Below are 14,830 nucleotides of genomic sequence, written 5' to 3'. Positions count from 1 at the left end.
AGCCACAGGAACTGTCGACGCCACCACGTGGCCTTGAAGTTGATTTGTATGCGTGTGAGCGTTAGCAAAGGCTAAGTCATTCTTCATGTATGCTTGCTTGCACACAAAATTCTTGCATTCCCTTTTGGAGAAACAGTAGATTAATACAGTTGAGCATCTCGCAAGTGGCTACTAACTGCCAAGTCATCGAACGAGAGTGACAACTGAACTAACATGCTTGTTTGTTAGTAGGAAATTTCCAGCCATGTTATTACAAATCTGCCCACAATAAAATAGAAACATCTACCTGCTAGCACCTTGGTTTGAGCAGCCGGCCTATCTAATTGAAAAATATAAGAGAACCAATTGGGAGATATGCTTCAGCTAACAAACTGTTTTTTTCTCAGAGAAAGTTCAGCCAGCGATCAGCATGCATTATGATAGGTACTACGTCTGGTACACATCTACAAAGCTGGCCCACACGGACACACAACCCACATTAATATAGATTCATCTACCTGCTACCCTTGCCCCACATGACCATGAACGAGTACATCACAAGGTCGAATAGTAGAGTGAACTTTCTATTGCCATTGCCATTGCCAAAAGCTTCCTTCATTGTCCGCACAACCCTTTCTGTCAAGCTCTTCTCCAGCGAGGGCGCCGCCTCCACCAGGTCGTGACCGCACCCATCCACTTGGTTGTGCACACGACGGCCCAGCGCCGCCTCTCTAGCAGAGAACAGAGAACGAGAGAAAGGTAAGACATGAAGATGGTGACTTGTACAGTTTCCCCCCTACTGAAATGGAAAGGCAGAGCTCCTGCTGTAAGATGGTGATGGAGACTAATCCTCTGTTACTTAGTGTTGATTCGTACTATACCATGGGTATAAACAGGGGATCGAAAAAAAATTCGACCCCATTTTCCCCTGATGCTTTCTGTTAATGAACAACTTAGTTAATCATGGTTTAGGAGAATAATTCCTATTAACTTCCTCTGATCAGGGAGTCGTGTCCAACACTGACATGACTGATGGTGAGAAACTTGCTGCCTTGGAGAAGGCGTTGCTCGACGAGAGTGTGGATCCAGTCGATCTACCCTTCTCTCTTCTCATGTCCATCACAGAGAATTTCTCCGACGCTCGAGAGATCGGCAGGGGTGGGTTCGGAGCAGTCTACAAGGTAAACACGGGCAGACCCTGGATTCTGAATTAACGAGATAGTATAGTCAAAAGCAAAAGATTTTTTAGAGTTGAGATGATTCATGTGAGCTGTAGGGAGTGCTTCCAAGTGGTGGCATCATTGCCATGAAGCAGCTCTTCGAGAGGTACGAGATCCTGGACAAGAATTTCGAGAGCGAGGTCACCTGTCTCGCGGGGGTCAAGCACAAGAATACCGTGCGATTTCTCGGGTACTGCTCGGAGACGCAGCAAGTACTGATTCCATACAACGGGAAGCGTGTCTTGGCAGATGTGCGGCATAGGCTGCTCTGCTTCGAGTACATGCCCAAAGGGTGCCTTGCTGACTATCTCTCGGGTAAAATCAGCTTAGCCTTATAGCTTTCCTTGTGTTTCTACAATATAGTAGTAGTAAACATCTACCAACTACAGGCCAGAGTATTTGTTGGTTGCCACTCTTCTGAGTTTTGTTAATTCCTTTTGCACCCTAAATGGCAGTTCTGTTTTTATACCGCTGCAAAACATGCACTCTTCTGTTTGGGCATATTTGGAATTCTCATCCACTTTGCCTCTGAGAGAAAAGTGCACTAACAAATATCTTTTGTTGTGGATAGAGCTTAATCGAGTGACCAAACGGAAATTCAGAGCATCTCAATTTTCGAAGCCAAATATGTTGGCAAGCCCACATAATTGCACCTGAATTTTGAAATGAAGTGGTAGTTACTACTTTCCCCATTATCACAACCATGTTTTGGCAATGAGATACGTGTGTGAACTTCCTTTGAACTTGCTAGCATACTGGTTTTGGAAATCGGGCAATCATTCACGAAGGCCCTTTTTCGTTTCATTGGACTTCTTATCCCACCACATATTGTACTAATTATTTGTTGTATTGTATACTCTTGGCAGATGCATCTTGTCGACTTCAGTGGACCACACGTTACCAAATAATCAAGGGGATCTGTGAGGGTGTACATTATCTTCACCAACAACGTATTATTCACATGGACCTCAAACCTCAGAATGTACTACTGGATGATAGCATGGTGCCCAGAATTGCGGATTTCGGTCTATCACGACGCTTAAGTGGAAGCCAGAGTTGGGCTATTACTGATCACAAGCTTGGGACAATGTAGGCTATCAATTTTATTTGAGAACTTGATGTTTTTATCAGTCATCTAGCAGCTTTGCTGCATACAGTTTATTCACTAATCGAACAAACTGCACCAATTTTTATGTAGGGGATATATGGCACCAGAATTCTTAAATAACGGAGAAATCACCTACAAGACAGACATATATAGTTTGGGTGTTCTAATCATGGAGATCCTTATGGGACATAAGGAGAGCTCCAGTGTTAAGGAGGTAATTATATTGTATGTGAGATTTCAACAAACAAAAAAACTATAGACAACATGTTTAGAAGAAACCACAATTTTGTTGGAAAAAGGTGCAACCCGTATATTCAATGAGAGTATCTAATTAACATTAGAATTTGCAAATGACAATATTTGAATGTTGTCTTTGTAGTGTTCTTCCACACCAAAAATAAAAGATGGTTTTGATTTCTAAAGTCATTATGTGCATCAAATGATTAATAACACTAAAATTAATCAAGTGAGAAATTCAAAATTGTTTTTGATAGGTATCCTCACATTTGGTCTCTAGTTCTAAACCAATACTGCTGCATGTTTTCTCTATTCTAAATGCATGTTGTCCTTCTTTATAACTAACCATGGTTGTCATAGAGCAGGTAGTAGAAAGTTGGACGGATATGTTTGGGACATCAAATGGTCACATATCACTTGAACAAGTAAAGGCATGTGCCGAGATAGGGATAGAATGCACAAACTATTACCCAAGGAACAGGCCAGCTATATGGTTTATCATCCATGGAATACTGGTTGACACGGAAATTTCAGATTGGCGTGTTACAAGTGATGTAGGTGCCTCAACAGAAGAGCAGGTACAATCACTCAATAGTAAATGTATTTTTCTGCCAGTAATTATTTAGTGATGTTTCATGGCCATTTTTTTTCATTTTTGTTGCAGATAAGCATTGCCTCCAAGCTGGCGGATGAGTTGAAATTTATGGATGATTCTGCTGTTGCACCATCGGAACTGCCACCGTTAACGTTGGAGGTGGAGCAGAACGATGGCAAATTGAGCCAGGAGAGGATGAGGAAGGCATCAAATGTGAGTGTGGCGGCTAGGGTGATGAGAATCCTCCATGGCAAGCTTACCAGGTTCATGGGCAACGAGTACAATACATGTTATTTAGTGATTTCTCCTAAACATGTTTTAATTTTTATTGCAGATAAGCTTCTCGAAGCTAGCGGATGAGCTGAAGTTGATGGGTAATTCTGTCGCTAGTGGCAAGCTGATTGATAATTCTATCACACCATCACAACTGCAACCATCGGCACTCGAGGTGGAGAAGGAGGATGGCAAGGTGAGACAAGAGAACAAGAGAAAGGCATCAACCATGAATTTGCCTACTGTGGTGATGAGCTCCCTCGGTGGCAAGCTTACCACATTCATGGGCGGCTAGTACAATATGTGCTATTTAGTGATTTCTCCTAATCTTTTTTTCATTTTTTTGCAGATAAGCTTCTCCAAGCTGGTGGATGAACTAAAGTTGATGGATGATTATGTTGCACCATTCCAACTTCAACCATCACCGCTGGAGGTGGAGCAGGAGGATGGCAAAACGAGCCAACATAAGAAGAGGAGGGCATCAACCATGAGTGTGGCAGCCGGGGTGATGAGCACCCTCAGTGGCAAGTTTACCACTTTCATGAGCGATGAGTACAATCAACACAAAGAGGTGAGGAAGCAGGTGTTGTTCCTCGAGAAGGAGTTGAGCACCATAAATGCTGCTCTTGAGCTGCCGGAGCACATGAATGAGCTCGCTCCAGGGGTAAAAAATTGGAGGGATGATCTCAGGGAGATTTCCTATGACATGGAGAATTGCATTGATGACTTCACCCGCCAGTTCGGAGGTGAGGATGTTGAGGTAGGCCTTTTCTGGGAGGCTGCTGAACTTCACAAGAGGTTGTGCGAGCTTCATCGGATTTCCAACCAGATGGGAGAGCTTAGGACTCTTGCGGTAGAAGCAAATGCTCGACATGAGAGTTACAAGATTGATGATTGCAAGCCTAGCTATGGTTTTGTAGTTGTCGACCCTCGGCTTCCCACGATCTACCAGGAGGCAATCGGCCTTGTGGGCATTGACGGCCCAATGGAGGAGGTTTCCAATTGGTTGATGGATACTCAGAAAAAACTCAAGGTTGTTTCTATTGTGGGTTTCGGAGGTCTGGGTAAAACTACACTTGCCAAACAGGTGTATGACAAGATCAAGGAAAATTTTGATTGTGTAGCATTCATTTCAGTTTCACTGAGGCCTGATATGAGAGTAATTCTCAATCGCCTAAAATTGAAATTTAGGATAAATGAGTGTTCTAACGATCACGGATTTGACGACATCATTGAAGAGCTAAGGAAGTATCTTGCATATAAAAGGTAATTACTGGTTTCTGATAGTCACTTGCATTGGCTACTCATCTTAAACTTGAAGTAGCAAGTAATTGGTCAGTGATATTGTAGATATGATTGTTTCCTAATACATGTGGGAAGTTTTATTATTTTCCTGTTTGTACGTTTGTGAGACTAAAAACTATGTTAGAGCAGAAATATATCTCTAGAACATTTGGTTTTTGTTTTGTACTCCCTCCGTCTGAAAAAGCTTGTCCCAAGTTTGTCTCTCAAATGGACGTATCTAGCACTAACTTGGTTCTAGATACATCCTTTCGAGGGACAAGTTTTTTTGGACGGGGGGAGTACATTTTTCATTCATTGTAATAAATTGCTAAGGAGGTGTGGGGAGGCAGGACTTCTAGGTGGCTAGAAAATACAGGCATAAAGCGGCCAAATGACAATGAATGTTCTTCGACCAAGCATTATTGTTCAGGCTTGAATATTATGTGATCATGCTAATTCAGCCATATGAGCAACAGATTTGCTTGCATCTAGTTCGTTTTAATTTTTTTATCTGTCTTCAACTTACAGTCATATTCTGCAATAATATAACACGTGCAAACATTTCAACAGGTACCTTATTGTAGTTGATGACTTGTGGGATCAATCAGCATGGAATATTATTAGTTGTGCTTTTCCAGATAATGGTAATGGGAGCAGAGTATTAGTAACCACGCGAGTTGAAGATGTGACTAGTGTGGCATGTTGCTGTGACCGTGAATGCATTTACACAATGAAGCCTCTCAATGAACAAAACTCAGGAATGCTATTCTCTAATAGAGTATTTGGGGAGGAAGTTGTTTGTCTACCCCATCTTGAAGATCTCATGGCCGAAATTCTGAAGAAGTGTGGCGGATTGCCGCTTGCAATAATCACTATAGCTAGCCTGTTAGCTACTCACGTGAGATCAAGGAAACACTGGGAGAGCATAAGAAAATCTTTGCGTGCCCAATCTTCTCCAAATCCTTCATTGAAAGAGATAAAAAATATATTAAACCTTAGCTACACACATCTTCCTCTTCATCTCCGGGCATGTTTTTTGTACCTTGGTATGTATCCTGAGGACCACATCATAAGGCGGGATCAGCTGGAACAATGGATGGCTGAAGGCTTCGTCAGCAGTTTGCCTGGCCCAGATTTGGAGGATGTTGGCAGGAGTTATTTCAATGAGCTCGTCAATAGAAGCATGATTCAGCCATCGGAAATCGAGTATGGAGAGGTGTTGTCTTGCACAATACATGACATGATGCTTGATTTGATCCTAAGCAAGTGTGTAGAAGATAATTTTATAAGTGTGGCATACAATTCTGAGGACATGGAAAGGCTGCTACATCACTGCAGATACAAGGTTCTCCGATTATCCCTGAGCTCCATGGCTGTTGGTGGGTCAACATTTGGCACGACTATTGCTGCTAGGCTGTCACAAGTTCGATCATTATTGTTCAAGAACCATATACTGCCTCTTTTATGGTTCAAGTACCTCAGGGTGCTAATCATTTTTGGTGGGCACTGTGGGTCAGAGATAATTGACCTCACTGCTGTTAGCCAATTGTTTCAGCTGAGATGTCTGATGGTAAATGCTTATGGGAAAATAAAGCTCCCTACTAAACTTGGTAAGCTTGTTTACTTGGAGACACTAGACATAGAAAATTCCACATTGATGGAGTGCATCCCATCAGATATAGTACATTTGCCCCGCCTGTCTCATCTGCTTCTTAGAAAGTCTACACACCTGCCTAAAGGTATCGGGAATATGAAATCATTGTGTACTCTGCGAGGGCTTGACATGAAAAAGAGCTCGCTGGAATGTTTTGTGGGTCTCGGCGAGCTGACCAATTTAAGGGAACTGCATATGTCATTAGGTGATCTTAGTTTGAGTTTCCCAAAAGTTGATGCTTTGACTTGCTCCATTGGAAAACTCTGTAACCTTGAACGTCTGAGCATCTCTGGCAATCATGTTGAGCATGACGATAACCAGCAGCTGGACTCATTATCCAATCCTTTTCAACATATTGAGTGTCTTGAATTGCAATTTTTGCTGTTATGGAGAGTTCCAAAATGGTTGTGTGGTCTCCATTGCCTGAGCTTCCTCTCCCTGTTTGTTGAAGTGACAACAACTGAGGAGGTTCGTCTGCTTGGAGAGCTTCCCTCCCTCGTCCACCTCGAATTTGGAGCATGTGAAATCCCTGTTGAAAGAGCTATGTTAGGCACTGGACTATTCCCAGTTCTGGAGTTCCTCAATTTCTGGTCTTGGAGAGACACTACGCCGTACCTGGGCTTCGAGGCAGGTGCTATGCCCAGTTTACGAACACTCTGGTTCAGTGCGTCCGACTGGGGCGGCACTGTGCCAGTTGGCATGGAGCACTTGTTACATCTCCAGGAGATCCATGTGCATGGGGTCTGCATTAATAAGGAAATGTTCAAGGAGGACTTGCTGATGCACCCGAACCGCCCTTCCGTCAAAGTTCATGCTTTTATAGCAGAGTATAATTCCCACATGCATCGTACTATGTCTATCTTCCGTAGACCTGCTGGAGAAGTGAAAAGGGGCAGCTGATTAAGGCGCTCTTGATCTTTATATATACATATATAGATACTGACATCAAGGAAGGAGCTTACCACGAATGTCTAACTGCTCCGGATGTGGTTGTGCTCACGACTGCAGATGTGTCCGCTGCATCTTTGTTTTTGACAGCTAATTAGTGATTAAGATCTGTATTTTTCTTGTAATCTGCCTCCTGCCTCTCTGTAGTGGCTTGTAATCCTGATGATCAATAAATGAATGCTCCTCCTGATCTGCCCCCCCCCCCCCCCCCCCCCCCCCCCCCAAAATGTAATCCTAGAAACCATATCATGTTTTGGTTATTTTGTGATCGGGACCGGAGGCTCAGGAATGCTAGCTATAGGATTCAGGCTACATTTCGTCTACTACATGGGGCGGAGTCAAGGGGGGACGAGCGGGGGCCAGCCCCCCCCCCAACGGCCGCGTCGTACACGAAGTATGCAATTGTACGCCAGGTAGATTACGCTACGTGAAACAGACTTAGGACTAAATGGCCCCCCCTAACAATGCGCTCAAGGCTTGAAGCCCAGGAGCTTTCCTAGTTAAAGCCCATATGTATTTTTTGGTCAGCCCACACTAGAGAAAACAAACAGCCACGTAATTTTGGAATCTGAGGAGGCCACGAACCCACGATCGAGGGCATCTATCGTTCGTTTCGGCGCCGAGCCGCCGTCCGCCGATACACCAGGCGCACGCGCTCGCTTCGCGTAGACGCCTAGGAAGTTCGACGATGGCATCTGTAAAACGGATCAACACCGGCGCTGAAGGCAGAATAATCCTGCGGTGAGTCTCCTTAATTCTTTTGTTGATTTATACTGTGAAATATTGATGATGAAGTGATCCGCATCTGGCTCCAGAAGACTGGAATTTTTTTGCTTTAGATGGAATTAATTAGGTGTAGCAATTTCTTGTTTTATTCTCACAAATAAGTCCTGTATGCACTGATTTCATCATCCGAGTTTAAAATTTCGCCCTTAGTTTTAAATTTCACCCTTAGGACAACATAGCACGACTCACGTCAGATCTAAGGTATATCACCGGCTCATCTCTAGGCTATCACAAGTTACTATTATTATTAGATATGCACAAATTGTTAGATGCTTGTTTGTATTTTTGGGACGATTATAAATCTACCAGTTTGTATGCATGATGGCTAGAATGTCAAATTAGTTGATACACAAACTACCGATCAAATATTCTAGCACCAGTAAATTTAGTTAACAAGCTAGAATTGCCATATAGGATTATCAACTTTATTTTATGTGTTTTAGGTGTAAGAGCCACATTCAAACTAATGAACAAAAATACAATTTTCTAACTGCAAAATACATATTATTTTGTGTTCCTTTATGTATGGTCATTTTCAGAAGAAAAAAAACTTTTATGTGTTCATTGTCTTCTTCGCCCCCCCTATGGTCAAATCCTGGCTCCGCCCCTGTGCTTGCTTACCTAACATAAACCCCTTGGGGTCGTGTTAATTGCTAGGTTAAGTAGTTAGCACTTTACGCCTGTGTACATAAGTGGGATTGGACAGGTACTAGACAGCCTTGTCGAATCTATTTGTTCCTGTATGTGAATATATATATATATATATATATTTTGAAGCGCAGGCAAAAGATTTGCCTTATTCTGCAGTGTTAATAATGGGAAGATGGCAGTAACTGCAAGAAACTAAACGACCCTGTGCAAATTCTACATGTGCCCCGTCTTGGATGAAACACTTTTGTATTACTGTGCCTCTGAACCTTTAGTTGTCATTTTGTTGGAACAACGATTAGTATGTGTGATTATTTCATCCTATAATTTATTCCAAAAAATATATCAACCTTTTTTTGGCTTTGTTGCTAGTCAGTGAACCATCAGCCTTCTCCCTTTTTTTTTCTCTGTGTGGGAACTTCGGTACCGGAGGCCTGTTATAACATTTAATGAAGGAGGCAGGATTAGGTTTGCATTCTCTATTAGCTGCACTGTAAAATACATTCTATATATCCATACCTTACGTTCCTTTGGCTGAAGCTTTTCACTCCTTTGTGAAGCACAATCTGCTGATGATAGTGTTGCAAGCTGATCAGTCTGTGTTGCATCACTTACCACCAAAGCAGAGGACTGTCAAGCTGGATTGGCCACATGGTCTGTAGCTTGCACTTGGAAGTGACAGCTGAAAATGGTACGAACAAAAAATGAACAGAAACATTGCAATGTAGTTCCAAAGGATTGCTAACTTATGACTGATGCAGTGGCATTGAAAAAAAAAACACGGCCTCCATCTTTGTGCATGTTCTCGTCTTCTTGATGCTCTTGGTGAAGATGTAGCAACCTGGAACAGTGTAGCAAAGAAGACTAATGTGCAAAACACAAGTCGATGCACTACAAGCGGTGTAATGTTTCTCGCGCATCAGAATCCAACAGAGTTATTTATCCAAAACCACCATACTTGGGGCTAGGGTAACAACTTAGTACCACATTGAAGGCAGGGCACAAAAAACCACCGGAAATGCGCCTAATTCGTAACGCGGAGCACTGACACTAGAATTTGGTCGTGAAAACAGCGAAACCGACAAGTAGGGCATGCTTGCGTGGACAATATGTTGAGTTGGAAGAGGGTCCCACATGTCAATGACTCAAGTGTTTATTAATTTTTCACCTTTTCTTTTTTATTTCTTCCTTCTTTTCTCTCTAGGCATTTAGCCGAACAGGTTGTGAGCACTGGACATGGACATCACCGGCGCAGCCACCAGAGAGGACGTGCACAACGACAACGCTTGACCAGGCCGTCGCATTGGGAGATCAGGTTGTGTATGAGGGTCGCATCCTGGAAGCGGTCGCCCGTCGGAGGTGGACGCGGACAAAGCCAGTGCGGGATCTCGCTGGAGCTCGGAGTGCGGCCACTGGACCTCGCGCGTGGCCACGGGGAGGCACATGGGAAGCACAGTACGCTCGCCGGCGTGGACAGCAATGACGGCCGGCGGCGAAGCGTGGCCATGCGAGCGCGCGGCTAGGGCCACCATGAGATGCGTCTGTGCGGCCGAGGTCGCACACCACCGCCGTCAGCGCCGGGGCGACCACGCGCGCCCACTAGTAGAAAACCACCCATTAGACCCGGTTCGTAAGGGCCTTTAGTCCTGGTTCATGAACCGGGACTAATGGGTCGTTACTAATGCCTCCACCCATTAGTCCCGGTTCAAACGCGAACCGGGACCAATGAGCCTCCACGTGGCCCTGTGCGCCGAGCCCAGTCAGGGGGCCTTTGGTCCCGGTTGGTGGCTCCAACCGGGACCAAAAGGCATCCATGCGTCTGCATTCCAGTGGCTAGGTTTTTTTTTGAAAGGAGGGGGGTTGGGGGTTTAATTTAGGTGTTTCGTACATTGTGTTAGCTAGCTAATTAATAGAGAGAAGTGTCCTCTCTTATGTCCGTGCTTGGTCGACGCTACGTAGTATATATACATAAGTGATCGAGAGAACCATTCAGTACAGAAGTTCGTCATGCATACCGAGAGAAGATCGATCGACCTCTCCTTCTCCGAGAGATTGGTCGAAGACCAAGTTTTTTACTGGCTACATACATGTATAAGATCTCTTAATTACAAACCACTAGCATTTGAAATGAAGCTCCACATGGTATTCTCCGGCTTTACTGATGACGTGTTCAAGAAAGAATCCCGCCAACTCCTCTTGAATTGCTTTCATGCGATCTGGTGGTAGGAGTTCATCCCGCATCTGCCACGTCTAATTAATTTGAAGAAGGGGGTTAATTAATACATATATATGAATGAAACTCAACAGAAATGATGGTGTAATAAAATGAAATTGTGAATATTATTGCTTACGCACTTCATATTGTCTTCTAGAGTAGCCCCGCTTGTTTTTGAAAGTCGCGTTGTGGATGAACTCGCACATGTAGTATCCACAGAAATCATTCCCTTCCTCCTGCCACAAGCACTTTACGAGAAATAGAGGTCAATCAAACTGATAATGAAGCATTATATAAATGGCATTGATGAAAGTATAGCTATAGAATCAACGGGAGATGCGCGCCAGTAGTACTTACTTTCGGGTATACATATCGCAGCTCCTTCGGCAGTCCCGGAGCTTGTGCGGTGAACTGTTTCCAAACCCTGCAAGACAAAGAAAATAATTATTATTACTTGAGATATCAGGAAATGAACAAAAAGTTGCCGATATGGTGCGATAATGATCGATTGAACTTACTTGCTGAGCATTTTAGTCATGTCCGCATAGGTGCTGGGATCTTTCCGTCTGGAGTCTAAGACGGTTACTAGTCCATGCTCAAGCTTAATCTCCAGAAGAATATAGTGGTACCTGCACACGCATGCATAACTCATCAGTTACATTAACCTCGCTCGAGTAATAAGGGAAACCGAATATGCACACGACAGTAACACTCACGGGCCGTTGTAAGGAAAGAGTATGGTATCTTTGTTTTGATTTTTGATTAACGATTGTAGCAAGTTGTCCTCGGCCTCTTCGACGTTCTTTTCAACCAGAAATACATCTATGATATTTGTGTTAATGAACCCAATATCATAGATTTCATTTTTTTGCACTCGACGATCTTCAATCTGCATAATATATTGAGGATAATTAATTATAAATACATGCAATGAAAGAGCCGAGCTATATATAGAGACTAATGACAGAAATAGTACTTACAGGCAGTAGCAAAAGACCATTAATTTATCGAGGGCCTTTTGATTGAAGAACTCGAAGAACTCCTCAAATGGAATAGCCAACACATCATTTGAAACGAGGTCGTGCTCCTCTTTAATTTTCAGATACAAAGTGTTCGTCCCCTCAGACTCTCTGCAGGTTTTCATGTACCAACTATGGAATCTTCGCATCATTGTTGTCAGAGATTTTTCATCTTTGACGAGAGGCTTCCCGTACTCGTATCTGAATACGTCCACCTCCATGAAATCAGGAAGTGCATCGTCAGGCAGGTAATCTTCAAGATTGCCATAACCGGCCACCGTCCCCGGAGGATTAGACACATTGAGCGGGGGGCACGATTGCTGTGCTTGTTCGCCGAGCTGGGCAATTTTTTCCCCTTTGCTCGTTGTTCTTTTGACCTTTTATCACTGACAGTAGTTCCCGACCGCTTGGCTTGGAGATATGTCTGTTCAGTAATGCGCTCATAGTTGGTTCTCGGCGGAGACTTTGGTGGTTTCCTCAGGGCATCGAGAGTGCGCTTTGCTTTCACCGGATCTACCTTCTCCTCCGGAGGTGGATGTATCTTTGCTTTCACCCCTTCAAAGAACTCCTTCACTTGGGCCTGCACGATCGTATTGTTTTCCTCCTTGGTCCTCTCGTACGGTAACTTCTCTACAGGCTTTAGAGGTGGACCGTATCTGTATTGCCTCTCTCTTCTTGTGCTGCTAGACGCCGGAGCAGACGGAGCGGCTGCGGCGTCTGTCTTCTTTCGTGCTTGCTTACGAGGCGGAGGAGAAGGACTACGACGCGCCGGAGCAGCCGGGGCGGCGGCGGGTCTCTTCCGCCCTTGCTGGCGAGGCGGAGAAGGAGGAGGCGGAGTGCCGCCACGCGCCGGAGAAGGAGGCGGAGTGCCGCCACGCGTGCCCTGATCGTCACTCGCCGGAGGAGGAGGCGGTGGAGGAGGCGGAGTGCCGCCACGCGTGCCCTGATCGTCACTCGCCGGAGGAGGAGGCGGTGGAGGAGGCGGAGTGCCCTGACTCGCCGGAGGAGGAGGAGGAGGCGGAGGCGTCCAGTTCAGAAGGTCGATGAGCTCCTTCCGCCATAGGCATGGAGTCTTCAGAGCAGAACCCAGCCTAGTCTCCCCTTCACCGGTAGGGTGCTCAAGCGCGAGGTCCTCAAATCCCTCCGTTATTTCATCCACCATCACCTTAGCAAATCCTTCTGGAATCGGCTGGCAGTGATAAGTTGTGCCGGGTCCACTAGGATAAACTTGGCCAACAGCCGCCTTGACCTTCAAATTCATGCATCGCGCCATAATGTGGCAATTTTGAGACTCCGTGATACCATCCACGGGATAGCTGGCAGGAGCCGTCAAGACATGCTCCGGCTGAAGCAGCTCGGTGGAAGCAACGCTGCTTCTCCGCTGAGATGGCGGGGTAGCTTCGGGGGAAGCTTCGGCATGTCGTTTGTTGCGATCTGCTGCTTCTCGTTCCTCTTCTCGATCCTCTAGCCCCATTACCCTTCCAAGCAGCGCCTGCATTTGGTCCTGCTCCAGTTTCTTCCTCCTCTCGTGGGTTTTGTAACCCCCTGCGTCCGGAAAACCAACCTTCCACGGAAGGGAGCCTGGCGTGCCTCGTGTCCGTCCAGGGTGCTCGGGATTCCCAAGGGCCATTGTGAGCTCGTCCTTCTCCCTGTTTGGAAGGAACGTCCCTCGCTGCGCTGCATCGATATAGTGTCGAAGGTTCTTGACTGGTGTTTGCAGTTGCTCGTCCGTCCACTGACACTGCCCTGTTACAGGGTCCAAGGTTCCGCCAGCCCCGAAGAACCAAGTCCGGCAACGGTCTGGCCAGCGCATTGTCTCTGGTTCGATCCCTTTTTCAAGCAGATCATGCTCAGCCTTGGACCACTTAGGCCGGGCTTTGAGGTAGCCACCTGACCCCGTGCGATGGTGAAGCGTCTTCTTCGCAGCATTTTTCTTGTTTGTCTCCGACATCTTCTTACTCTTTTCCGATGTCTTGTGGGCCACAAATGCGGGCCAGTGATCTTTGATCTTCTCATATTTGCCGATGAATTCTGGTGTCTCTTTTTTCTTGACAAACTGGTTCAGCTCTTTCCTCCACCTCCTCATTAGGCCTGCCATCTTCTTAAGAGCACAAGACTTGATTAATTGCTCTTTAACTGGCTTCTCCGGATCCTCCTCTGGCGGTAGGGTGAAATTTGCCTTCAGCTCAGTCCAAAGATCTTCTTTCTGCATATCATTGACATAAGACACCTCAGCGTCTTCATCCTTAGCAGGCTTATACCATTGTTGGATGCTGATCGGGATCCTGTCCCTAACAAGAACCCCGCACTGAGAAGAAAATGCCTTCTTTGTCCGGATGGGTTCAATCGGTTCGCCGTCGGGCGCGATTTCTATGATCTCAAACTTTTCATCTGAGCTCAACTTTTTCTTCGGGCCTCGTCTCCTTACCGAAGTTGTGCTCGATCTGGAGGGCTAGAAATTATAAGGAAGAAAGACGACAGTAATTAATATGTGTACATATACCAAAACAATGGATGCATCAATTAACTTGTCAGCACGGGCTTAACTAATATATATATACCTGGCCGGACTCGGTTCGGTGACCGAGCAGTCAGCACGGTCTCCTTCGTCTTGTACCTCCATTGTGTCATCGGAGCCATCATGAACATAGTCCTCCTCTTGTACCGGCATTAATGGGTCGAAGCCATCATAAACATAGCCCTCTTCTTCATCCAGCTGACCAACGGTGTCGATGAGAAATGACGAAACATCATCACTTCCATTTGCGATTATGTCCCCCAACATCGCTTCTGTTTCTTCGTCTCGGGAGAGCTCCATAGTTTCTGCAAATATTGACAACATGTCAATTATTATTCAAACATGG

At 45.2% G+C, this 14,830-nt stretch overlaps 1 protein-coding gene across 1 annotated transcript; it reads left to right on the top strand.

Annotated features, from left to right (window-relative positions):
* Nucleotides 1-587: 587 nt before the first annotated feature.
* Nucleotides 588-7,476, top strand: LOC123083501 (disease resistance protein RGA5-like). The gene is made up of 10 exons (XM_044505532.1): nucleotides 588-738; nucleotides 984-1,160; nucleotides 1,256-1,514; nucleotides 2,066-2,288; nucleotides 2,398-2,521; nucleotides 2,910-3,122; nucleotides 3,209-3,352; nucleotides 3,474-3,608; nucleotides 3,762-4,678; nucleotides 5,267-7,476. The coding sequence occupies exons 2-10, from the start codon at nucleotides 1,005-1,007 to the stop codon at nucleotides 7,248-7,250; spliced, it is 4,155 nt and encodes a 1,384-aa protein (XP_044361467.1). The 5' UTR covers nucleotides 588-738; nucleotides 984-1,004; the 3' UTR covers nucleotides 7,251-7,476.
* Nucleotides 7,477-14,830: the final 7,354 nt, after the last annotated feature.

Source organism: Triticum aestivum, chromosome 4A (assembly GCF_018294505.1).
Source record: "Triticum aestivum cultivar Chinese Spring chromosome 4A, IWGSC CS RefSeq v2.1, whole genome shotgun sequence".
Taxonomy (NCBI): Eukaryota; Viridiplantae; Streptophyta; class Magnoliopsida; order Poales; family Poaceae; genus Triticum; species Triticum aestivum.
The sequence above is the reverse complement of the archived record's forward strand: the minus strand, read 5'-3'. Positions and strand labels throughout refer to the sequence as shown.

Excerpts from the sequence above, each read along its gene's own strand:
- LOC123083501 (XM_044505532.1), top strand. The coding sequence starts at position 1,005 with ATGACTGATGGTGAGAAACTTGCTGCCTTGGAGAAGGCGTTGCTCGAC. Across the intron at positions 1,515-2,065 it reads CCTTGCTGACTATCTCTCGG|ATGCATCTTGTCGACTTCAG; the intron begins GTAAAATCAGCT and ends TACTCTTGGCAG. Across the intron at positions 4,679-5,266 it reads AAGTATCTTGCATATAAAAG|GTACCTTATTGTAGTTGATG; the intron begins GTAATTACTGGT and ends ACATTTCAACAG.